At 40.1% G+C, this 23,350-nt stretch overlaps 5 protein-coding genes across 11 annotated transcripts; 2 read left to right on the top strand and 3 right to left on the bottom strand.

Moving 5' to 3' along the window:
• Nucleotides 1-74: 74 nt before the first annotated feature.
• On the bottom strand, nt 75-4,306 carry LOC129586307 (myeloid leukemia factor 2-like). 4 transcript variants are annotated; one of them, XM_055479451.1, is made up of 6 exons: nt 4,131-4,306; nt 3,726-3,903; nt 2,095-2,289; nt 1,832-1,978; nt 983-1,142; nt 75-577 (listed from the first exon to the last, which is right to left on the bottom strand). In XM_055479451.1, exons 3-6 carry the CDS (start codon nt 2,287-2,289, stop codon nt 363-365), a joined length of 717 nt encoding a protein of 238 aa, XP_055335426.1. In that variant the 5' UTR covers nt 3,726-3,903; nt 4,131-4,306; the 3' UTR covers nt 75-362. The 4 variants fall into 4 exon arrangements, with proteins under 4 accessions (XP_055335426.1, XP_055335425.1, XP_055335424.1 ...); XM_055479450.1 differs by having other exon boundaries at nt 3,726-4,306; XM_055479449.1 differs by lacking the exons at nt 3,726-3,903; nt 4,131-4,306 and adding an exon at nt 2,601-2,770.
• Nucleotides 4,307-5,535: 1,229 nt separating this feature from the next.
• On the bottom strand, nt 5,536-11,786 carry LOC129586286 (protein FAM136A-like). 2 transcript variants are annotated; one of them, XM_055479415.1, is made up of 4 exons: nt 11,439-11,786; nt 6,667-7,585; nt 6,364-6,504; nt 5,536-5,908 (listed from the first exon to the last, which is right to left on the bottom strand). In XM_055479415.1, exons 2-4 carry the CDS (start codon nt 6,748-6,750, stop codon nt 5,723-5,725), a joined length of 411 nt encoding a protein of 136 aa, XP_055335390.1. In that variant the 5' UTR covers nt 6,751-7,585; nt 11,439-11,786; the 3' UTR covers nt 5,536-5,722. The 2 variants fall into 2 exon arrangements, with proteins under 2 accessions (XP_055335390.1, XP_055335391.1); XM_055479416.1 differs by lacking the exon at nt 11,439-11,786 and having other exon boundaries at nt 6,667-6,756; nt 6,847-8,631.
• A 194-nt stretch (nt 11,787-11,980) lies between these two features.
• On the top strand, nt 11,981-13,735 carry LOC129586340 (uncharacterized). Its single transcript, XM_055479520.1, has 7 exons — nt 11,981-12,330; nt 12,389-12,457; nt 12,563-12,618; nt 12,772-12,835; nt 12,909-13,001; nt 13,077-13,215; nt 13,399-13,735. The coding sequence occupies exons 1-7, from the start codon at nt 12,232-12,234 to the stop codon at nt 13,461-13,463; spliced, it is 585 nt and encodes a 194-aa protein (XP_055335495.1). The 5' UTR covers nt 11,981-12,231; the 3' UTR covers nt 13,464-13,735.
• Nucleotides 13,736-14,623: 888 nt separating this feature from the next.
• Nucleotides 14,624-21,251, top strand: LOC129586282 (trafficking protein particle complex subunit 10-like). 3 transcript variants are annotated; one of them, XM_055479408.1, is made up of 22 exons: nt 14,624-14,754; nt 14,936-15,120; nt 15,178-15,259; nt 15,397-15,532; nt 15,917-16,122; nt 16,188-16,380; nt 16,898-17,006; nt 17,182-17,441; nt 17,536-17,581; nt 17,659-17,753; nt 17,818-18,083; nt 18,152-18,227; nt 18,291-18,356; nt 18,448-19,077; nt 19,136-19,283; nt 19,398-19,504; nt 19,574-19,690; nt 19,799-20,017; nt 20,071-20,223; nt 20,489-20,672; nt 20,736-20,849; nt 20,958-21,251. In XM_055479408.1, exons 2-22 carry the CDS (start codon nt 15,024-15,026, stop codon nt 21,062-21,064), a joined length of 3,411 nt encoding a protein of 1,136 aa, XP_055335383.1. In that variant the 5' UTR covers nt 14,624-14,754; nt 14,936-15,023; the 3' UTR covers nt 21,065-21,251. The 3 variants fall into 3 exon arrangements, with proteins under 3 accessions (XP_055335383.1, XP_055335384.1, XP_055335382.1); XM_055479409.1 differs by lacking the exon at nt 14,624-14,754 and having other exon boundaries at nt 14,806-15,120; nt 19,799-19,894; XM_055479407.1 differs by lacking the exon at nt 14,624-14,754 and having other exon boundaries at nt 14,806-15,120.
• Nucleotides 20,929-23,020, bottom strand: LOC129586284 (uncharacterized). The gene is made up of 3 exons (XM_055479410.1): nt 22,384-23,020; nt 22,017-22,212; nt 20,929-21,898 (listed from the first exon to the last, which is right to left on the bottom strand). The coding sequence occupies exons 1-3, from the start codon at nt 22,627-22,629 to the stop codon at nt 21,273-21,275; spliced, it is 1,068 nt and encodes a 355-aa protein (XP_055335385.1). The 5' UTR covers nt 22,630-23,020; the 3' UTR covers nt 20,929-21,272.
• Nucleotides 23,021-23,350: the final 330 nt, after the last annotated feature.

The following is a 23,350-nucleotide window of genomic DNA, read 5'->3' as shown; positions in this document are numbered from 1 at the left end:
GCTTGGTGGTTAACTGATTTAACCCCAACTTTGACTGGTTATTATAGGCCATTATGTCTGTTACGCATGTGCTGCAAACAAAAGCGGTTTTTATTGGGCTTTGGCTTTCAGTCAAGTGTATTTTCATTTAGTACAACATCGTTCCATACGAAACGTTTGACATCGCGATCGCTGGTAACCAGCTGCACAAAATACTTATGGTTATGTGTTACACCACTGATATCACTTATTAAATATTGCGTAATCGTTTAGCATACGTATAGATACTTACTGGTTAGTTAAAAAGTGACTAATAAACCATTTCGCATTTCAATTTTGTCACAGACGGGTGTAGTATAAATTTCACAGAGAGATCGTTATTTTCACATTGAAGTTGGCTTTCTTTTTTGCATCGCATCATCGCCGGGTTTATACGTTAGTGCCGGTAGTTTATGGTAAGGATTAGAATTATTTGCAAAAGCTTCCGAAAAGGGCAGTTTCTCATTGTGCACAGGCTGTTTTTGGTACCGGTTCCTAAGATCAGTTGATGCACTACAGGTCTTCCTTCTCCATTCATTCTGAAAGGCTACCGCATCTTCTGTAAAAGCAACACCTTGTCACATATTTTTAATACAGTTAGAAGTATTCATTGTTGTCATTTCAGTATTTTGTTATACTCGCTACAAATACAATGTCAATATAATTGAAAAATACTTTAATATTGTAAAAATGCATAAAATTATTGGGTAATTATGATGGTTATGGACTTTATGGTACATACCGGTACCGTAAACGCGTAAGTCTAGCCGTCAGCAAACGCTAAAAACTATTTTTTGGCTACGTACATTTTACTCCACTGACATGGTTTTAGCATCGGGGTAAAAGTCATCATATTTGGCAAGTTTATCTAAACATTAATGTCCACAGATGTGCCATACATGCTACCCACTGCGCGTGGCAGAGTTTAATGTACAGCGTTCACTGGCGGCATGGTATAACTAACCTTCATTCATGTTAATGAACTCAACTTCTTCGTCTTGCTGTCCGGTTCGGTGATTTCTTGATCTTTCGGTGAGGCGAGCTCGGTCTCCTATGTGAAATCCATTGGTTACTTTTTCAATGCCACTGTGCGAATCGCGAATAATTTTTCGGGTTTGTCGAATCTGAAAATATCAGTTGATTTCTGTCAGAAACAGCAGTACAAATTACGCGGTGGTAGATCGGCAGTCCCACACAAATTAACATTTGACGTATATCGGATTCTTAAAAAATGCACTCAATCGAGCGAGGAAATTGGACCATAAAGATTTCAGAACCATCATTCGGATCAAGAAACAAGCAAATTTTTCAAAAAACGTTTGAAAATACTGTTCATAGCAAAGTTTGTGGATGAAACATCCGCCGCCTGCCTTTACAACATACGGCAATTCTGGAAGTCGCACACGTGTACGCAACAGGTCATAATCCAGCGTGGCACGATGACATAATTATATAAGCACATAGCAGTTACTGTAACTAATTGTAAATGCAGTAGTGTACGAGTAGAGTAAATAAGCCGATAATGTTTTCCATCGTAAGAAAGATAATTTTTTATTGAAAGAAGATTCACTCTTTATCAAAATTAATTAAACATTCATTGCTTACTAGAATACGTCAGTCTGCAGACCTTTTGTAATTCAAAAATATGAAAAAGACTGGAATTATTATCATTAAGAAAAGACAGTTCTATTATTCTATGTACAGTACGCATCCATATATTGTGTCGCAATGAGCAAGATTATAGCAGGCTAATAAAGTAACACATTAATTTAACGCCGGTTGACAGTTTTCTCTTCCCGAACAATATAATTACCCCGCCAGGTGCTGAACATGTGCTGCTAGAAGCTTGATAGATTTTCGGTGGTCCGTTTCCATTATTTACGTATGTCATAACAGACGTCGCGCTGTATGTGTGCGCTAAGACATTTTGCTTTCGCACGCTGTTCCGCATTATGTTGTCCTGTTAAGCAGAAGCAACGATTACTAACATACGATGATACGTACTACAGTGCTTAACATGATGCAAATTAAGCCCAAAATTTTGTTAATGTTGTCCGTAATTGGCATTGCGCTTACAATTTCGTCAAACATGGCGTCCATTCGTTCAAATGTGGCCATGAAATCATCCTGGAAACCGGCAGGAACAATATCTTTAACCTTAACCGACTGACTGCGCTGCAATCGTGAGAAGTGGTTATCCGACGCTCTGACACTAAGTGGAAAAGTTGCGATATCAAGATTTCCAGGAGTAGCAACTTGGCTGTGGTCCATCTATAAATTTAGAAAAGCATCAGCGTAATTTGTGACTTCACGTCCAAACCTTTGCCGTTAGTAATTGGTTAGAGCTTACAAGCAAGAATCAGACTTGGTGTACGACTACTAAAAGTTTGAAGTAAATGCTTATTAGAGATGAAAGCGCTACCGTCTTTAAACAACAGTATGTCTATAATCCCGCGCTTGAATCCCACAATAAATATCAAACTGCAAATAAATTGAAAGCTATTTATATCTTCTGATGTAGGAATAGAAAGGTTTAGGCTCATAATTTAAAAATATGTGCGTAATTTCAGATTTTTAATTACTGAAGGCATAGATGAAGGGAGGTAACAGTCTGTAGATAATAATATATAGACACTTGAAAGCCGGCGTTTCTGCAATCCCTCGTGTTTCATCACCACATCTCGTCTTCACAGCGGCATTTTGGTAATTATGTATAAAAAGTGATACGTATATGGACTACTCTACGTATTAAACAAAGCATACGACAAAGACTAATTAAAGTATATCTATATTTCACTCGTAAGCAGCTACTCTAATATTAAGCGGTAAATGCGCTTATGTGTGCGTGTTTAATGGCAGAGAAATATTTTTGTCCATATTCCTTCGGGGCAAATCGGCAAGGGCAAATCGGCAGTACATCGCAAGTAAATGCGATTAATTGACAAATATAAGTCTCCCGGGCATCAGGTTATTTATCTTTCTAAAAAAGTGCTTGCGGTCTACCTCAATCTACAGGTATACTGTACACAAACCCTTATAAAAATCACTTTTGCCGATGACTAGGGACAATAGTAATTATGTTATCGCCTTATCAGCCTTTTATAACAAACTATTGACACTTCATGCTGTTCGAATAATTCCCTCAAAAAGTTTGCCTGTAACATATGTGTGCCGATGATACAATACAATACATCTACCACATGCGTGGCGATTTTTCAGTTTCAAATAAAATATATTGTACTTATTACTTATCGTAAATACAGAGCCATTATATCGTACATCGTGAAACACTGAAATCAAAGACAAATTAGAGGTAACATCGGGTTCATTTTAAATCGTTGTACATATATTTCCGTATGCGTACACAGTAACGGTAAATATGGGCTCTCGAACACGATAGTTATTTTGATTTTGTACAATTTTTTTACATCAAATATCATATACTTCAAATGCTTATAATTACCTACCGACTGTTACCTCCCTGCAATGTGCATTTATGCCTTCAGTAATTAAAAATCTGAAATTACGCACATATTTCTGAATTATGAGCATCATCGTGATTAATGATAAGAAAATTATTGCGTAGCGGTTTATAGTTTATACTGCATTAACATAATTTAGGTAATGCAAATTTACGTGCAAAGATACGCAGCATTAATTTTAGCATTATGTTGTTTAATTTTAGGAATTTTAGGAAACACACTTACGTCAGTTACTTCTTGCAGTATCCGATAGGAAAACTCTTTCACCAATCAGAAATACAGATATGGCTGGTCCGTTTACAGATTAAAGCAGAAGTATCCTAATGGAAATAGATTTTGCTTTCCATGATGAGTATTCCGTGCAGTGTGCTGCACTACTTTCAGCTCACATTAATTATCACTCCTGAATGAATCAAATCAATCTTTATTATGCAGGGTTTCTATATATGATAGTGCGACGCTTGTAAATGCAGATTGCACAGTAAAGCATCGCAGGCTAAGCAGGTCCGTGGTTGTTGTTTCTTATGGTGTGGGAAACGATCACCACGATTGGGATAATTAAGGAGAAATATCACAGACTTGAATAATATCTGAACTAATTGTTAATATTTTCTGTGCAGCGTTCCTTACATGTACAATGTATTCGCAGTAAGTTTATCCCACTGTACCGTTTGTACCGGTACCGGCTGTACGTGAACTTAAATGCCGTAAAAACTAAACTGGTTAAAGACGTCATCAACTGCTGCAGTACAAACTATAGCTAATTTTACAGTGAGATGAGAGCAGACATATTATAATATGTCTGCTCTCGTGAGATCTGGCCCACTGTTTATACTGAATGAGGATCGAGGCTTTGGTATTGGCCACCAGTATAAAGCGTTATTATTATGTACAATATAAATGCGTGTTACAGTAATACCACTGTCGGAAGAGTACGAGTACCATAAAAAAACGTCAGAAAGGCACAGCTAATGGTAAAAATATAAGCAAGGTGAATAGGGACATAAGCCTGTACAGCCTGTACAGGACATAAGCCTGTACAGTACATAAGACTGTACAGTACTTGCACGTAAAGGCGAGGTATACGTAGAGCCATAATTATATCTATACTACATTTTGACCACACATGTGCAGTGCCTGTGGACCGGTATGGACCGTATGGTTGCTGTGGACCGGTATGGACCGTATGGTTGGAACAAAATAATTAACAACCAACAAAATGAACCAGTATAATAATTGAGATTATTAATTGAATCAAAATTTCTGCAACCCTAAATATCCATATATCCATCTCAGTTATAATATGATGACGATCCTTTTCATTGTAATAGACTGATAGAGATATGCTCGTTTACTTCAGAGATAATACATTTCGGGTTTTAATCACTTTTCTGAGCGAATTATCAAGCTTGTGATGGGTAATTCTTCAGTGCTCTATTCAGCTTGCGCCTTGCATAATATTTATATCTATATAGTATACAGGCGTAGTTTTTACAATTTTATTTATAATATAATTATTTAAGCAGCGTTTATCGTTTCCCTACAGTTTATGGAGAGAAAATACCCTTGGTTTATATAATATCTACTTCTACTTGTATACTCGTACCAAAATTTTAGACAATAATACCCCCTTTTACATTATTGATTAATCGTATTCCGGGTTCACAATTTATTGACTGTATTTACCGCGGTATGGGATTACTGCTACCGTCCCGATACCACTGCAGCGACTACCGTCATCTTTAGCAGGCAATTTTCTTTGCAGTACTGCACTACGTTAAACTACTAACCATAAGCACTATTATTATAATCAGTAACTTTTAAATATCTATACTTCTATTAGCAGAATTTCCTGCTGCTTTTACTTATTTACCATCGAATATTTACAGAACAATCGACCCCTTGAATTTGTGCCATTCATTATTTGTTTCTGTACGTCGATATAAACAATCATGCAAAATATTTTTATGCTCCAATCAAACATTGCAAAAATGTTGCAGCTACCCAAAGCCGATAAAAAAATACTGACATCCAATTTGCTTGAAGTTTGGTTTATTATTTTCTTCTCAAGGCAGTCCAGTTAACCTGCCATATAATCAAACAACCATAATGGTACGTACAAGATACACAATCAACCATTAAGAGAATAAAAAGCGTTCACGCTTGCCAACATTTTAAGAACCACAACAAACAAAAGACGGATACCGACTCGCGCACATCGTTCAAAATTTCGCTAATTGCGCTTGAATCTTTTTGGTTATGCTTGGGAGAAGTTTGATGTGCGTTTCCGCACACGATGCCACACACGCATCGAAACCGGCGGACATTTTTGCAGAGGGCTTTTTAGTGTCTTCACCTCTGTCCCGCATTTGGTCGTGGCAGTCCATTACGCAGCGTTCAATCCGACTCTGAAAACATGAAACGAAGTTTAGAACTTCGAAAGCGGTCAGTCATACATTTGCAGTCCTTTAAATCCCCATTGTAGTTCCAGTTCGATTAATACGGGCGGTACTATTGACAGTTTTGATAGTGCATCCCGCATGTCGAAAAAGGCATCATTTTACAGGTAAAATCACATTATACGGTGGGCAAGCAATTTTACAAATACAAATGCTGTCTTCGAGAAATGTACGAAATAAGGTTCTAAAAACGTTTCCACGACTGTACCAAATGAATAAAATACTGAAAACTGATCTCAAAGAAAATACACACGTTAAGCAAACAATATTCCAAACGCATCTATACACAAAAAACGTTCCAGCCTAGTTAAAAAAAAGCGAAGGCATCAACACTGAACACATCTTTCTTTTCGAAGTTAGCAAGTTCTTCGACGATTACACGGCCGTAGACTCAACCTGAGTACCTGAAAGTTAGACAACTCAGCAGCCAAAATATCCTGGCTATTGGCAACGGGTTCCATGCACTTGCCAATGCAGTTTTGTCGAACCTCCATCGAGCTGCGAGTATCATCGCAGCATGAAGCACAACATTTAAACGCCTGACCCTGCAAGCGACAAGATGTCGTTAACGTTAGTGTATCTTTCACGATGTTTATCCAAAACAAAGAACTTCAGTATACAAGTTCAATAAACGATGGAAAAACGGAAAACCCCGAGGTTCGCGAAAGCAAGCAAAAGCAGCACGAAGAAAAAGCACGAAACGATACCTGAACTTTTCGCAAGTGACTGCTGTCCACTTCAGTCAACATCTTGTTCACTGCATCTTCCACTTTTCTCTGCGCTGCTTCCATGATGGACTGAAAGAATTTTCGTTTAACGTTTAACTCAAAACTGTCACAATTTCTGAGAATACGTGCGCCGTGAAGGATGGCTTGCGAAAAGCGTACGGCTTGGTGGTGCACTGGTACTTAAGCCGAAACGTCCAGGGGCCAGGGCTATGACGAAATCAATATGATATTCTAACTAACTTGCACTGAACTAAAGCGAACGATAACAAGATAAGTTCTCGCAAATACAATAATTTAAGTATAACGGGCAACGGAACCGGCTGATACTGCTCGAAATATTGCTAACCCAACGACTGAAGATACCGCAGGAAATACATCGCTATATATACTGAACCGCTCGTACAGGAACAGGAAATACAAGAGGCGGGACAACCAAGCACATACTCGTACATACTAATACATGAGACAGGAATCCCCCGTTACACTCCCCTCTTACCAAACTGAAAACAGAATGTTTTCAGGAACAATAAACAAAAAACATATACAAAAGAAAATTCAAAGCTTGCAAAAACATTAGAGAAATCACGATCAGATTTTTTTGGGAGTACAAACGTAGATTTAGTTCGAAAACATTAGTAATAAATTAAGAGGTAAATAGGGCAAATATGATCCGAATTCCGAAGCGTTCCACGTAGGACGATAGTTACTGTATCCGTCCGGTTCCACGTACGACGTTAATTGTTGTATCCGTCCGACGATCCATCCGACGTTAAAGAATGACCACTTAGTCCATGCAGACATGCGACATCGAGGTTCATAATGGTCTTGGGAAAGGAAGTGTAATATCGATGTCCACGACGTCAGTACACCAGTTGAAAATCATTACAAACTTCTGGTTCTGAAAAACTTGAACGCACATTGACGCAACCCTACTTATATTTACAAATGCTTTTATAATTTTCAGATAACGCGCTAATTTAATTTAACGATTCAGTTGTTGAAAATTGCCGCAAATACAAATCAAATATTCCAGAAACGCCACCTTCAAAATAAACCTTGCGACAATCTTTCGGTCAATGAAGTATATAGTAGTTCGGTCAATGTATGGCGTAATATTGCGACAATGACGCATGAAGGGACAATGACTGGAGCGAGATAAGAAGACAATGCGGATGAGATGGGGAGAGACAAAGGCACGAGAGCAATACTACGTAAAGCGAGCGCATTACAATGGGGTGAATTCGAGTGATGAGTGCAAGACAGAGTTATGAGGATCAGCAGTGCAGACAGGATGATAGGGGCAAGAGAGAACCTGTGCTCTCTGTTTGTATGAAGTGATGCGACGGGGATGTATGGATACATGAGAACTGGTGAGGCGTGTACAAGAGAAAAGATAGAGCGGGGAGAGAATCGGGCCAAAGTTACTTTCCTAATAAAATCAAGAGGTGCTTCATCGGGCCAAATGGAAAATGAATATCCAGCGAATGCAATGATCTTCCCTGTTCTGGCTATACAGAATTGCTGAGAATAGTACGACCGGCTAAAAAAGATAATCGACTGGCAAAACCAAGATTAAAAAAAGGAAAATAGGTGACAAGATGTGACACATGTTTGGCTGCTAATAAAATTATAATAAGAAATAACAAAAGAGTGGCAAGAAATAACAAAAGATGCATACTGTTAATATTACGGAAGTGGCAGTACTATCTGTTAAGATTCTGTTCTTGAATTATTGAAAAGATGTACTTACGCCCTTACACTATGACATATAAATTAACGAAACAAGTACAAAAAGATTAAATCACGTCGAGAAATGTACTGTCGTAATCTGCTGCTTTACAAAAAAATTATTCGCTAACCAGAGTTAAGTCCAAACCAATATCAGCAAAACAACATCTGACAATGCATAACTTCAGAACAAATACTTTTTATGCCCGAACTATGGAAGGGACGCCCATCTTTCCAATACCGCGATATGCGCACGAAATATACAATTTTTTTAAAAACAAATTTCGCGTTTTAATATAAACAAAATACTTACCGTCAGAAGCACTGTGCAGCAGTGATGATGGTAGACTACCAATAGGCGAGCTCGACCGGTGGGACACAAAGTTGCCAGTAATTTTTTAGCTGTTGTGCATATGGCAGTTGTTTTCGAAATTATGACACTTGCTGAGCTTTCGCGCATTAGATCGTCCGATGTTTAGGGCTTGACTAAGAGAATCAAACCAACAGGGACCGTTTATAGGTGCTCCTGGATGACAACACGACACAATAGAAACAGAGGGCACGGACAAGGGCAGGCGTTTATAGCCGTGGCCCGTCTATATGGTCGAAAATTAGGTCACGACGCAACGAAACAAGGATGGGCGTTTATAGCACGCACCCGTATATGAGCGAATATAAATAGATTTGCTCGTGCAAAAGCCCTTTTCCATAAATTTTCAGTGATCTTCTTAATTTCGTAGATCTACTTTAATTTCATTTTGCGTAATTAGCGTAATTCGGTTTAACACAAATACTTACTTGAGCTGCCGTGGTACACAGTGGTGATCAAGCTGCGTCTTCTGTTCGGCGGAATTATTATTCAAATTAATGCGCGCATTACTGTTACCATAAACTTTGCACAACCTTAAACTGAACCAATCAATTTTTCTCTTTGCAGTCGAAGCAAACATTCATAATTGTCTGTTACCAAAATCAATGCGCATATTGCAGTACTACCACATAACCGCACCAGTTAATGGGAATTTCGAATAATAGTTCATGTTTTTGTGCCAAGCATGCCGTCATGTGTTGTGAACGCTGACATTTAGATTTAGGATCTTATTTTCGTGGAATGCGATAAGTTGGAATTTATTCTTAACTTTAAATGATGGTACATCTGGTTTTAGTGATTTTATTGAAAATTTTATAATTTAAGTTGACATTAACGATCTCTGGCTGCCCAAAAGGAGACGACAACATCTGGCGTTTTAAGTCATTAGCCGAACCAGCGGCGGAAAATTAATGATAGATAAGATTTAAGCGGTGCTGCGCATATGCAATAACAATTTAAATATATCCCAAAATTCATTTCTGCACATTACATTGAGATAAACCATTACCGTTACCATCGCGAGGCTTTTCACATCTGGCCATCATCAAACAAATATTCAGCGAATCAGCGCTGTCAACCTCAAAAATTTTCTCACTTATCTGCCCTTTTCTCAATAACAATAAATACTGCTGCAGCCTTCAAAATCAACGGGCAGGCATCATTAATAACTCAGTACAATAATATAATATTAACAAAATTTTCAAAGAGCACTTTAGTTTACAAAACCGAAACAAATTTTCACGTACGAACGACAATTAGACCAGAAAAGTTAAATCTGCCATCTCGAATACGCCGGTTGTGCACTACCGGTGTCCTGAGATTCTGCAGACCTAAACTGTTGCGCCTGAGATGGTAATTTACCGGATGTGTTAAAAGTCAGTTGCTGCGTTGTTGGTGGATGCTGTGCTGCACCGAATGACATCGGATAACGATCTTCAGAATCTTGTTCTGCCTGTGCATACTGTGCCTGCGCTCCAAACGGGAAGCATACAATGATCAAGTTACGCAAAGATGATCATGGCTTGGCGCATCTGTGAGTCGAAGGGTTGACTGGTTCGCATTACCCGTTAAGTAATTCTGAGAAAGATCGTAACTGCCCTGTGATTCGTTATTCTCCTGTAAACACTTTATTTGTTCAGCAAGATGCTTTAGTCTTTCATCCAAACCTTTCATCAGGTTATGAGCGACAATCTCTATCTGATTAGAGCTAGGCGCTGTCGGTTGGCTGTATAGCGACGAGAGATTTGACTGATCTGTAACATTATTGGACGCCTGGTATGACGAATTTTGATTCTGCATCGCGAGCTTGTATTGTTGCTTAACGGACACATCACGTAAACGATTGAAAAATCGGCTACGGTTCTGGGGCTGTTAGTCACGAATGCCGGTTTAAATTCAAGGGCCAAGGCTTCAAAGAGACGAACTGTCTTTTCTGCTTCGGTAGCTGCGGGATTACTGGCTTCCACGTAATCAAGGACACGGTAAACAAAAGTACGAGGATCTGTAAATGCTAATGTACGGCAACCTTCATTCACGAGATCGAGTTCAAAACGAGTTTTTCCAAAAGCTGTTAAAAAATGGGATCGAAGGTCTGGCCATGTGATACCTGCTGGTTCTGCGGTATACCAGCGAAGAGCGTTATTCCTCAAACAGAGCGCAAAATGTTGGATTCTGTTAGCTGGTGTGAAGTTATTAGCAACGGCCATCGTCTCAAACTGTGTTAAAAAGTCCTGAGCGTCTTCGTAAGGAAAACCACCAAACTTCGGCAAATCACCCATTTCGAGAGATGTTATACGGGTAACTGCAGCGGCATTCTGGTTATTCAAAAAATTCAATAAATTCTGATGTGCAGTAGCGTTATTCTGTAGGCTTTGCTGTAAAGCTGCATTCTGCTGAGCGGAAGCGGCATTAACGGTGTTAAGAATATTCTGCAGTGCTTGCGGGTCTAGAGCCATGATCCTGACTTGCTGGTAATTAGTACTTATTAACTATTGCAAACAGCCTGCTAACTGCGGAAAGCTGACTATACGATCGTTAATTAATTACTTAAAAAATGGCGCGTTACGGAATTCGAAAATGGTATTAGGATCGGTAACAGTTGAAATTGTTCTTTTTGAGAAAAAAAAATTGGACGTGATACATAAAGACTTACCTGTTGAAACAGGGAGGCGGAGGGGTAGCGGTGGTAAAAGTTAAAGGGCACTGTTCAACAGGGAGGCGGAGGGGTAGCGGTGGTAAAAGTTAAAGGGCACTGAAACTGTCGACTTGAAAAAAATTTCGTTCTCGGTATGCGACTCCAAGTATAACGGGCAACGGAACCGGCTGATACTGCTCGAAATATTGCTAACCCAACGACTGAAGATACCGCAGGAAATACATCGCTATATATACTGAACCGCTCGTACAGGAACAGGAAATACAAGAGGCGGGACAACCAAGCACATACTCGTACATACTAATACATGAGACAGGAATCCCCCGTTACATAAGGAATGGCGAAATAACCGAAATTTCAACAAAATTTAACATCAAAAATCAAAAATTAATTTTTACAGTACTTATTATCAATCAATTTTTCAACCTTGTAACCGTACAACCCAATCGCAAACCGCAAGGCGGTTACCAATTTACTCGGCGTCAGGGCTTTCGTGTATGCGCTAGTGGTAAGGCACCCGAAAATTCAAGTCCCCAAAATGTTGCCTTGGCAGCTTGGCTCGTGGCCCTCAAGCCAAAGGTTGCTAAATGATATGTATCAAATTCATTTACGCGAAATTTTTTCAGATTTTAGGACCAAATTTGAAATTGGAGTGGGTAATTAAATACTATACTGATCCTTTGAGCAAAACCGCAGAAAGCGCTTGAACGGCTTGATGCTCTGAAGTCCGTGTTCTGAATAGCTTGACGTTGTTAATTTTGGACCTCTTTCCTGTGAGTGCCCCGTGACAATGAGCGTGGGTTTAGGACTGATTCCGGGCATAGAAAAAGAAGTAGAAGAGTTGGAAAAAATATGCAGCCCTCAAGGAATTCGTAGAGGTACCCCACTGGTAAGATGTATGCCTTTTTCACGCATGCCTGGATGTCTGACCGTACAGTGTTATCTAGAACCGTGATGATATGGTCGAAAAACTCACCACTGCCGAAGCACTCAATCAGGTCGCCACGGCACAAGAGGTGAGACAACGACTTACATATTGCACGGAAGACAGAAGAAAAGATAGCACTTTTTCGTTCGTGATTGTATTTTGATTGCTATACACAGCGCCCCTCTCGTTTTAGGTGGTTATGACTGCATGGAAAGACGTGGAGGCAAATGTCCAAATGAAACGTAATAGGTACGCTGTTTATTAAAAAGGGGAGATTATTGCCGGTGATGGGTAGCTACACTGAAACAGTGTACTTGTAAAGTGTACTAGTGACTTTATTTGCAAAGAGACGCAGTTTCATTGGTTTTAGTTGTATCTATCAAGTTCGCGTTTGTTTTCCAGACTCAGAACTTTAATCGTACACTGGCAGGCGATGCTGCGTACTATAGATGAACTGAGGAAACAGGTAAAAACCTAGATGGGATTTCGTATGTGGATTTATTTCCGACCGGGGTCATTAAAATCAAAAATATTTCCAGCAAAACGAGAAAACAGTGCGGTACGTGATAGGCCATCAGATGCAGTCCAGAGCTGCCGTTGTTCCCGATGGAAAAGTTGTTTTGGACATAGGGGTACGTACAATACAAGTTTGGCATTATTGTGCCTGATCATTTTTCGGTGACAATGATTTATTTGGTTTTGCTCAGGCCAACGTTTATGTGGATTTTTCTTACGACGAAGCCGACGAGAGGTTGCAGAAAGCTCTTTCTCTTGGTAAAACATGTTCCGATCGCTTGACAAATTGCCTTGAAGAGTGCAAACGCAATATTGTGATTTCTGAAGTCAGTAAGTATTGTACAATAACATTGTACTAGTAACACTAACTGTATTGTTGAAAGTTCATCTTACTTTTGCAACTGCGTGGGTTGAATTGACATAACATGCGGTACGAGTGCTCGTAGCTTCCGATCTCATGGGCAGTAAAATAATTCGTTATATCCAGAATAAGAGGCGTTTTGTTAATTTCAGATTTATCCCAGTTGCACAATTATTCCGTGGAAATCAGGGATACATTGTTGAAGCGGGCTGGATGAATGTCAGATATCCATTCAGCCATGCGTTCTTGGAATTCATTATTTCCTCGCGGACCTTTTAAAGTTTCACACAATTATGACATCTTGAATTCGGCCATTGTTTTTGTATGCTGGGGATTGCAAATAATTTTCTATGGTGTATGCGGCTTCAGTAAAACGTTTTAGAAATATATCTTAGGTTGTTGAAGCATCACAACCAATAATATTTATTTTCAGCTAACGTTCTTGGTTTACCTAACGAATTAATTCGAGATCGACCAAATAAAACCCTGAATTACTCAACTTGACTGTGGACCTGTGGTATCAAAAATTGCAGTATGTACTTTGGCTTAGAGTAAGAGATTTACGTTAAAAGCAGGTTAGTATTTGTACTACAGTACTTATATCTATATGGTAAGTATAGATATTCGTCCTTACAGATGTACATGTTGGTACGCCTATAGCTAATTAGTACGAACATGCCACATTTAACATTTTTCCACCGAAATATTTGCACTATAAAATTAGAGGCTTGGAGAATACGATTTGTAATCCCTTGTCTCCTCCTTGCGTGGGAATTGGGCGATTGGTGATGGTGGGATCGCATTGCTGCTGGCCCGATCGGTCGGTGAAGACGAGAGCGGCTTACAGAGGACATTCATCCAAATTTACATTTTATCTGACAAGTAAGTTTGGTATGTTTCCACGCTGGACTTCTATGCTAGCCCGCTGGCATAGATACTCCGTCGCGAGTGCCTCGCTGATATCCTGCCATAGAAGTATCATCTCGACGTCTACCAATTTTCGCGATAAGGGGAATGGTTTCCTGTCCGAATGGTACAAGGGTTTCGAAGCCCAGGGGACAGTACAGGTAGTCATGGCGCTTGTGAGCGGTATTCCAGAAAGCTGCTTCAAAAGAGGTTCAAATACAACACTTCTGTGTATTGCTTTTTTCTTTTCCCTGAGAAGTATATTGCACATTCTGCTTCCGCCAAATGTGCAATATACTTATTGTATCCATGTAGTCGCAAACTCACTACCAGTACAAGTCATGAGTGTGATCTGTTGCCTATCTGCTTAGTTTGATCACAGTGTTCCATAGGAGAATTATAAACTTACTTACTGGCAATAGTTCTACGATGGCATACCATTACGTACTTGCAGTTTGATGAGTTTGCCATGGTTCTTCGACAACGGACAACTGGCCGGACACTGGGCAGCAGCCAAAAATCCCTAAAAATTGGCGTTGTTTAAAGACTCGTACACGTGCATGAGGGAGCAGGTTACGTGAGGCCAGTCTTTAATCGGCCTGGTATGAGTAAAGTTATACGTACACAATAATATTTTTATTTCGATAAAAAAGTACTAGTACTGTAATTAACCATTAACGTTACCACTTTTCTGTTTTAGTTTTCTGCTTCTGGCAGTTTAGCGACTGCTCAGCGAAAACGCAACAAAATGATTCCCGTCTAACATTTGTTCTTTGTTTATAGTATAGAGCAGTATCGTCCACTAAAACAATATTCATGCGCTGCTCAGACTGTCAGTAATATCCAACTGTTTGGCTCCTCAAGCATCGCAATGGAGGAGTATTCAGAATTTTCTGAGGAAAGAATTTCCTTCGACATTCCGCAGAGGAGCCATTCCGTGCCACCGAAAAATTTCTCGGTTGTAACATGTAAGAAACACCCATTTTTGTGACGATGGTGACTTGTAACTGGCTTTTTGTATGCAGATTCCGGTAGTTTGGATGCGTTTGCTAATGTTCAAGAACCATTTGCTCGCGATGTTGCAGCGGAGTGCTTCAACTGGCGACGGTATGTAATTTTTTGCATTACGCAACGTAGAAACTTAATTTGCAACGCAACGCAACGTAGAAACTTAATTTAAACGTGTTATGATGTTATCCAATGGTGTATGCATAAATCAAATATAAAATGGAAACTTGCTGCAGATCGTATGGAAAAGTTAAAGATGTCTACTGTCACGTGCAGTTCCAAAAATTCACGGAGCTTCCTACAGATTTATCAAGCGATCCCTCAGCTACGCTTTTAGGCCCAGTTCTGCATTCCTTTTGGTGTGATGCCCAGGTGAGAATTATCAGATCGGATATTTGCTTGCATACTGTTTCTTAATTGGGCGGTAGAATCCTTTGCGGCTAGATTGATGTTAATATTATGCTTTCTGATAATTATAAAGTGTTTTGAAAATCTTGATGTTATAATTATTACACCTGTAACTTATGCTTTAATACGCAATATCGTTCAGAATTTTCCTATCAGGTTGCAAATTGGTATCAAAATTTTTTCTTGGAAAAGTTTTTTTGTAGTAATCATTACAAGAACAAAAAGCATGATGTAGACAGACGCCTTGGAAAATCCATACAGATCTCAAAATTTGAGACGTATTATTGGCAGCCTGTTGATAAGTTTCACAATAATGCACCAAAACAGACTGTGCAAGCTGCTTTGCAGTTCGTTGATTATCCGCGACCGAGCGTAAGAGATCAATTGACAGCCTGGCTGGAACAGTTGGAATCTAAAGGTGTTCACGATTGGATCATCGTAGTCCTTGTTAAGCCGGATTCCAAAAAGTCACCTCGTTCCAAGCCGACTCCCCGTTTTGATATTTACGATAAATTGAATTCGGAATTTTGTTCCAAAATGAAAGACCGCGGACGGTGAGCTGCATGGAATTTTTTCGGAAAAGTGAACTTTGATAAAATTATTATTCCACCGAGTGCAGATGTGTTTACATTTGGGATCCTCGAAGTGGAATGGGCGACGCAGAAGTTTGGCACAATGCTGTAGTAAAATTCCGTCACCTGATCTTTGAGGCTTACGATGCAAAGCTGAGAGCGTATGAAGAACGAGTCCGTATTGCCAGGGAAGATCGAGGCAAGCCCGGATGGATGTTGACGGACTACGTGAATCTGAGAGTGAGTCGAATGCATTTATGGCTTTCTTGCAGTGTAGTATCCGCCCTTATTAAAGTGGGTAGTGGATGATTTCGCTTCGTTCACGCTTTCTAATCTTTATTGGCTTTGCTGAACTGCTCCTCGTTTTATTGATGAAAATAATAAATATTTCATGGTTGAGCTTCTTTCTATCTGTATGAGTGCGAATTGGGAAATTGCTGTTCTATCGGTTCTCGACGCATACGATACGAGTTCAGATAGCTGTACACAGTGCATGTAAAGGAGTCTTGTGTTGCATTTTAATGGATTTAAACGCAAGCAGTTTTAACTTGTTTGTTGTGAATTCTGAAGTGGTTAGACTTCGTCGCCACTCGCCAGTCTTGGGAATGAACGCGAGGCGGCCATTTAGACTGCTTATCGTTCACTGAATATAAATCCATCAGTCACACTGTCTTGTTTTTCGCAAAAATTGCTTTAACATTTCTTATTTTTGGACGACTTCCTCATGGAAAATAGCAATATTTTTGTCCTTTTCCAGGAAGCGTTAGCCAGTGCATATCAAAAACTGGAATTTCCAGACGAAGCTTTATGGCATTTAGACGATTTGGACCAAGGCATTACGCAATTCGTTGCGGACGCTGCTCAGGGTATATAGGAGTATAGTACACCGTTACATAATTGTGCACTTTTCTGGTACCACTGTTAATTATAGGCAACACTTTTACGCCTTTTATTTTTATAAACACCTTTTTGTAACTAAAGATCTTTCAATTATGAGGGCGGTTTATAGATGTACTGATGTGTGCTGCATGCTTGATTTAGAGGCTGAAGGGTCTCATCTTCGCAGTCAGTGTAGTGTTCCTCCAAAACACTGGCTAGGTCTGACGCTGACAATGTCTGCCAAAGAAAATTGGAGAATGCACCATTTGGTCGAAGCTGGAAATGTTTCTCTGTTGGAACTGCGCAGCTTCCTCTTTGCTCGCCAGTACGACCTGTTGCAAGAGACCAATCGAATTTCGGAATTGACTGCTCGAGCAATCCTTTTCATACAAAATGTCAATCAAGACTGCAAACTTTTTAACGTAAGTTGCTGCGCAGAATGTTTGTTGAACTTGCCTTATTATGCTTTAATATCGTGATCGGCCGTATATCTTTTCATGGATGACCTTTACCCAGGTGGAGATCATACCGGGTGCATTGATGTGCTGGACGTTTCTGGCATGTATGTAGTGTGTCCTTAGTACCGTCGGAGTGTTCGTCGTAAAAGGCTAACCAAATTTTTTGATTTTGATTGTACAGGCCACGAAATCAGGGAAATCGCTCAAAGCAGCGGGGACAGTAGTCCACTTACATTGCAAAACTGTGCCACTTTGTTGGGACTGGAATGCGAAGAGGTATAAGACGGATTGAACAATGTGTATTTGTTCCAGGTAAAACATACTCGCATAATTGTTGTAGCTGGCTAGACTGGGAGATCTATGTGGCTTAATGCCGAATGAAGAACCCAGTCCGGAACAAAGTGGGATTGTTAAAGTGTTGACGAGTGCCATTGAAGCACCGCGACAATCGGCTGCTGTCTTGAAGCTCTACGACTGTTTACTGTCAAGGGAGCAGTTTATGAAGAATTATTTGGAGTTGTCGGAACTGACGCTGGGAACATTTAAGCACATAGGTCGCTCAAGAGCAGCTAGGCATCTTGGCGTTACAATGGCTAAATATTATATGTGAGAACCAACATTTTCCAATCAGGATATGTAACTTTAGTAGCTTTGCGATCACTGATCCCTTTTAGGAAGTGGAAAATGTTTGAAAAAGCAGCGGCTTTTTTATTTGATGCATTAAAAGTATTGAAGGACGAATGCTGGTTGGTGAGTTATAAAATGATCGAGCTTTCATTCCGTAATTTTTCGGATTGTTGATTTGTTGCACAGCTTCCTTCGGCCGACGTCGCAGTGTTGTACGTGCAGTGTATGAAAGAAATTCAACAGTGGGATCAAGTAAGTATTTGTTCCCAACCGCTCCAGTGTCTAGAGCATATTAACCTTATTTCATCGTCACTGTGCGCTTTAATTTAATTTTGCCCTATAGGTTGTCAAAGCTGCTTTATTGGTAGTATCATGCCTCCAGTTAAGCTTTGATGTACGGAAAGAGCATTTTGAATTGTTCCAACAAATTCTTTCATCCAAAAGCCAGCGAGATGGCATTGTGATCGGAAGTGGCAATCTGTTGACAGCCACTGTTCCGTATCCATCTGAAAAAATCAGGATTCATTTCATAGATCAGAAAGAGGACTTCATCATATTCATCGATAGCAATTTTCCAGGACCGGTTCGTGTGGACAAATGCTTTTTGTATTTGACTTACAATTCAACGGGAAATTTTCGACGATCCGCTCGGCGTCTGGCCAGTTTGCCGTTATGGGATAGTGACTATTTACTGGCAACTAAACCCACAATGCGCCAGGACTTATACCTTCCGTGCTCGTCGATCCCTGTCCAGGACGATGGAATGAGTGGAGCGGGCGACGCGGGAAATGCTTTAAGGAATTTTCCAAACGTGAAGTTTGGCTTGGTAACAAAAGGTCGTGACAGCCCGTCGAAGTCATCCATTAGTAGTGCTCATATGGATTTAATTGGGGATCCCAAAGCTGATTTATGCGTGGAATGCAGCATCGGTGAAATTGTACCGGGGAGGAATGAGCTGACGTTTCGCACAACAGTGAATAATACGTGAATAAATTTATTCGTATGCAAATAAGTTTTATGCAAATTTGCAGTTCCACCATCCTGGCATTTTTCAAGTACGACATCTCCGAATCGTCCATTCCCCATCGCTCCAATTTGCTGTCGGCGTGGAAAACATTCCACTTCTTCAGGTTGTTTCCGATTTTCCTAAATGCTTTGTCGAACCGGTGGATAAGAATTGTACGTCTCGAAAGAAGTATCAAGTTAATTTCAAAGAAGATGTAGATAAAAGCACATCTAGGTACTTACGTGTTTGTACGAGTATGTACGCTGAATTTGACTGCGTTTTTGTAGCCACATTATGGACCAACCTGCCTCAGATATTTAGACTATATGTAACCGGCGCTCATTCTGTTAAGGAAATACCTTTTTCGATTTCAGTCAGTCAAACCTCTGCAAAGGTGAACAATTTCCCCATAGTTTTTTAAAAGTTATTCTGGGCTACATTTCTTTTAATTCGATACTAGTAGGTTCTGAATACGGATTTGGATACGGAAATGCAATCCGGAAAATTACTACTGCAGACAAATTACGAGAAAACATTTGTGGTGCTGTGTGAAGGTGATACTGAAGACAGCGATACTGAGGTAACCCAGCCGCTTTGTTTTCTGATTTAATCATAACATTATGGTATAAAAAAACTGCACTTAGTGATTACTTATTCGTTTTTGAGAAACATTTTGTGATTGTTGCAGATAAATGTAATTTTTCCCTGGAGTGCTACCCCGTGTAAATTCAGATTCCCTTTTGTCAGCTGCTTAAAAGTGACCACTTCGTTACACAGTATACCGGTGGGAAAACTTATTGCAGTAGCTGTAATGAATCGGTTGGAAAAACCTGTGGCAGTTAAGAGTAGCCAAGTCTCCTTGAATGGTGTCATTGCTGAATTCTTGACTACCAGTTGGAAAACTTTTGTAAGCCATTGTTCGAATTAAATACACAAAGTTGTTGACAAATTTTGTTGCAGACAATAAAACCCCAAGAAGTAGTCAAACTTATTTGGAAGATTTCGACCCACCTTAACGCGCCCGTTAAAGCGGTTGTTGGAATAGAATATTTACTCGATTCTTCCTCATCACTAAAATTGTGTGCTAGCTCCTTGGTTGGGCAATTTGGTCAGGTTAGCAGCGAGTTCGGTTTATGTATCGTTGTGTACTCTGTAGACAGCATGGATTCACTCATTTCATTGGCATGAAACAAAGTACAGAAACAGATGCATGAAAGTATAAGCTAGCTAGATACACTTATTGTTTATATAAATTTAACTAATAGTCTACTGTTGTTATATCTTTTTTCCAAAAAGATACACTAAAACAGTAGCAGTTAATTGACTTCTTCAGTATGTTTTTGAACTTAATTGGTTCATGAAAGTTTATTGCTTTTAGATGCAGTTGAAGATTCTGATGACTTTGCCACTGTGGGATAATAACAAAGTGCTCGTACATGTTGGAGAAGCTGTTGATGTGGAATATCAGATTGATGCCGTGAACGTTCCAAGCGATCTTCCGGCCCTTTACTACCAGCTTCGTTATGACAGCAGTTTTTGGAACAGCAACGGGGAAACTACAGGTATTAACTATTAAGCAGTAGTATTATCGCCGAAGAAGTTTCACCTCGTTTCTTTAACTTCAGGTCACTTAAACTTGCACGAAAACCAGAATCCCAAAGTTCGGTGCGCCTTCATTGCGCTTAAATCTGGACCTGTGACATATCCTGTAATGAGGTTGTTTTACCTCAAAAATGAAGGTGATCAGCGACATAGTACTACGCATTAAGCGAGCGGTTGCTTATAAATGATGCAACATGATGATGATGATGGGTTTTAAACTTTATTACTGAAACTATCGCTTGCAGAAATAGTACCAATGGATCCACTGCACGTATACAACGAAAGCACGTGCCGATCAGTTCATTTATTACCGCGACAAAACGCCGCCGACAGCAAAGCCACCGCTCACTAACAGACGAATGCCTATACAATGCAGTGATTACAACGTACAATAATCATTATTTTAAAACTGTGATAAAATTTTTCCGGTGAAAAGATTCATTATATGAATGTTTGTAAATACATTTTGTGAACCATTAATGTAAAATCAAAACTGAAATAAAACGGCATAAAGAGCGCTTGTAAAAAACTGGGGAACACGAGTTGTCGCTTCCGAAGGCTCAAACCAGGCGCTTACTACGGAGCATATTGATCATTCTCGTCACTTCTTCCAGTGAATTCTTAGCAGGGCTGGGCTCTCGCGGTACAACAACAGGGACGCGTTCGGGAATTGATTTCGATTGGCTCACTACAGGCGCTCGATTCGGCCATTGCTTCGAATTACTGCTTACGGCTGGCTTGGCCCGTTGGCCGGGTGTATGGAATTTGGAAGGCGTCTGCAGTACAGCACTGCGTTGATATACTGGACTCGACAAGGACTGTACCGCTGGAACAGGAATCTGCGCAGCGACAGCGGATGATTTTATGGCGATGCGATCGTAGGAGTCGTTGGCTAATGATTGAGCAAAGGAATACTTGGCAGCCGAGCCGGCAGCGTTTGCCGGTTTGACCGCTTCCATTCGCGGGATCTGGTTGTCCGGGCAATGCAGCTTCAGATACGGGGATTTCTGAGCTGAGCGCACGTCAGACAGACGGGGAATTCGGCTGCGGAATTTAGCCTGACTGAGGGGCGTGGATGTGACAGGAAATGACCGCGGCACATTAGGCGACGCACTGGGTACGGAGACACTGGCATCCAGCTTAGCCACAGAGGATAACGGGTTCTGCACAGCTGTCGTTGTTTTCTCTGCAAAATATCTACAGTTCACAAATAGTAAAAATCAATTTAAACGGACGGAACTGCAAAAGTAAAATCATCTGTCGGAATTTCGACAAAGTTATTCTGGTAAAAAAACAGATTTAACCTTGGTTAGGAGGCGCCACCACGGTAGCTGGGACAACGATATCAAATTTGTTTTTCAGAAGAGTGCGCAGGCTCAGAATTCTCTGCTCAAAAAGCGCATTTTCGTTTTCAGCGTTTTCAGTTTCTGTGACTTCGACCAACTGTTGCATGCGCTGTTCCAGTGATTCCATCTTCTGCGGAGTGTTCCCAGACTGCACCTGTAGAAGTAAAATATCTACTAATTAAGCATGTCGTTATATGCGTGAACCAGCTCAAAATATTACCAGTTTTTTTCGTTTGTAGCTATTTAATTCTAAATTTTTTTTATGGAAGCATTAACTGCTAAGCAGCTAACAAGATTCATTCTATCGGTTTGCATCTTGCCATACCTGTTCCAGTTCCATCCGTCTTTCCATTGTGCGCAGAAAGAGAATCTGGTTTTCCAGAAGTCGGCCTTTGCGTTCCACTTCCCAAATTTGATCCTGGGAAGGTTGGATTGCTTGTATTTGCTTCGATACATTAACGGCAGCACAGCAGACATCATGAACTGGTTTTATCAGAGATTTCGAAGCCCGCTGTATCACAGCCTGATACGATTGTACGAAATCCTGCTCCACAAGTTTTCTATCGTCCATAACGGCTCAATACTTTAATCATAGCAGTATTTGGATGATAACAATAATACTGCTTTCTTGTTCGGCTTTCGGTTTTCGACCATCGGCAATGAGCCTATGAGGCTTCGAAAGCAGATTATCAGAATACACAATAACGAAGGCTCCCGCATAAAATGAGAAGACCTCATCCATGTACATGTACATATAATAACTATTAACTGGGGTTATGCAGTCTTAGATCCAGAAAACGCACACCACAGAAAGATGCGATAAACCTTATTACAGTAAACATATAAACAAACTCTGCTCTTTTATGTACAACAAAATTATAAATAATTGAGTTAAAATACAGATAGATAGATATGTACAGTTCTTCGCCAGATCAAAAGGTCCATTTCGTTCACCAACTCAAACTGCACCGAACGAACGTTGTGCCCAAGCACTCAGGCTGCCAAAGAGATAAACAAAAGCTGCAACGCGGACTCACACATGTACCGCGATATCTCGATCGGCTAAGATACGGTGAACCCGAACCGTTTGTAGGCCAGCCGGCACCTTCTAAAATATCTGCGGTTTTTGCTCCAGTGTATTGCTAATTCTGCAAGTAACTCTATTCAGCAAAATTTGAGTCCACACTGATTTTGAAATATAATGAAGAGTAAATTTTATGTCCATGTCTTATATAATAATTTTTCTATTTTAAAGATTTGGTGTTAATTTAGAGCTTAGACAAAACATCTGT

Source organism: Paramacrobiotus metropolitanus, unplaced genomic scaffold, assembly GCF_019649055.1.
Source record: "Paramacrobiotus metropolitanus isolate TYO unplaced genomic scaffold, Prichtersi_v1.0 Parri_scaffold0000020, whole genome shotgun sequence".
Classification (NCBI taxonomy): domain Eukaryota; kingdom Metazoa; phylum Tardigrada; class Eutardigrada; order Parachela; family Macrobiotidae; genus Paramacrobiotus; species Paramacrobiotus metropolitanus.
Note: the sequence above shows the minus strand (reverse complement) of the source record. Positions and strands in the feature narration are given on the sequence as shown.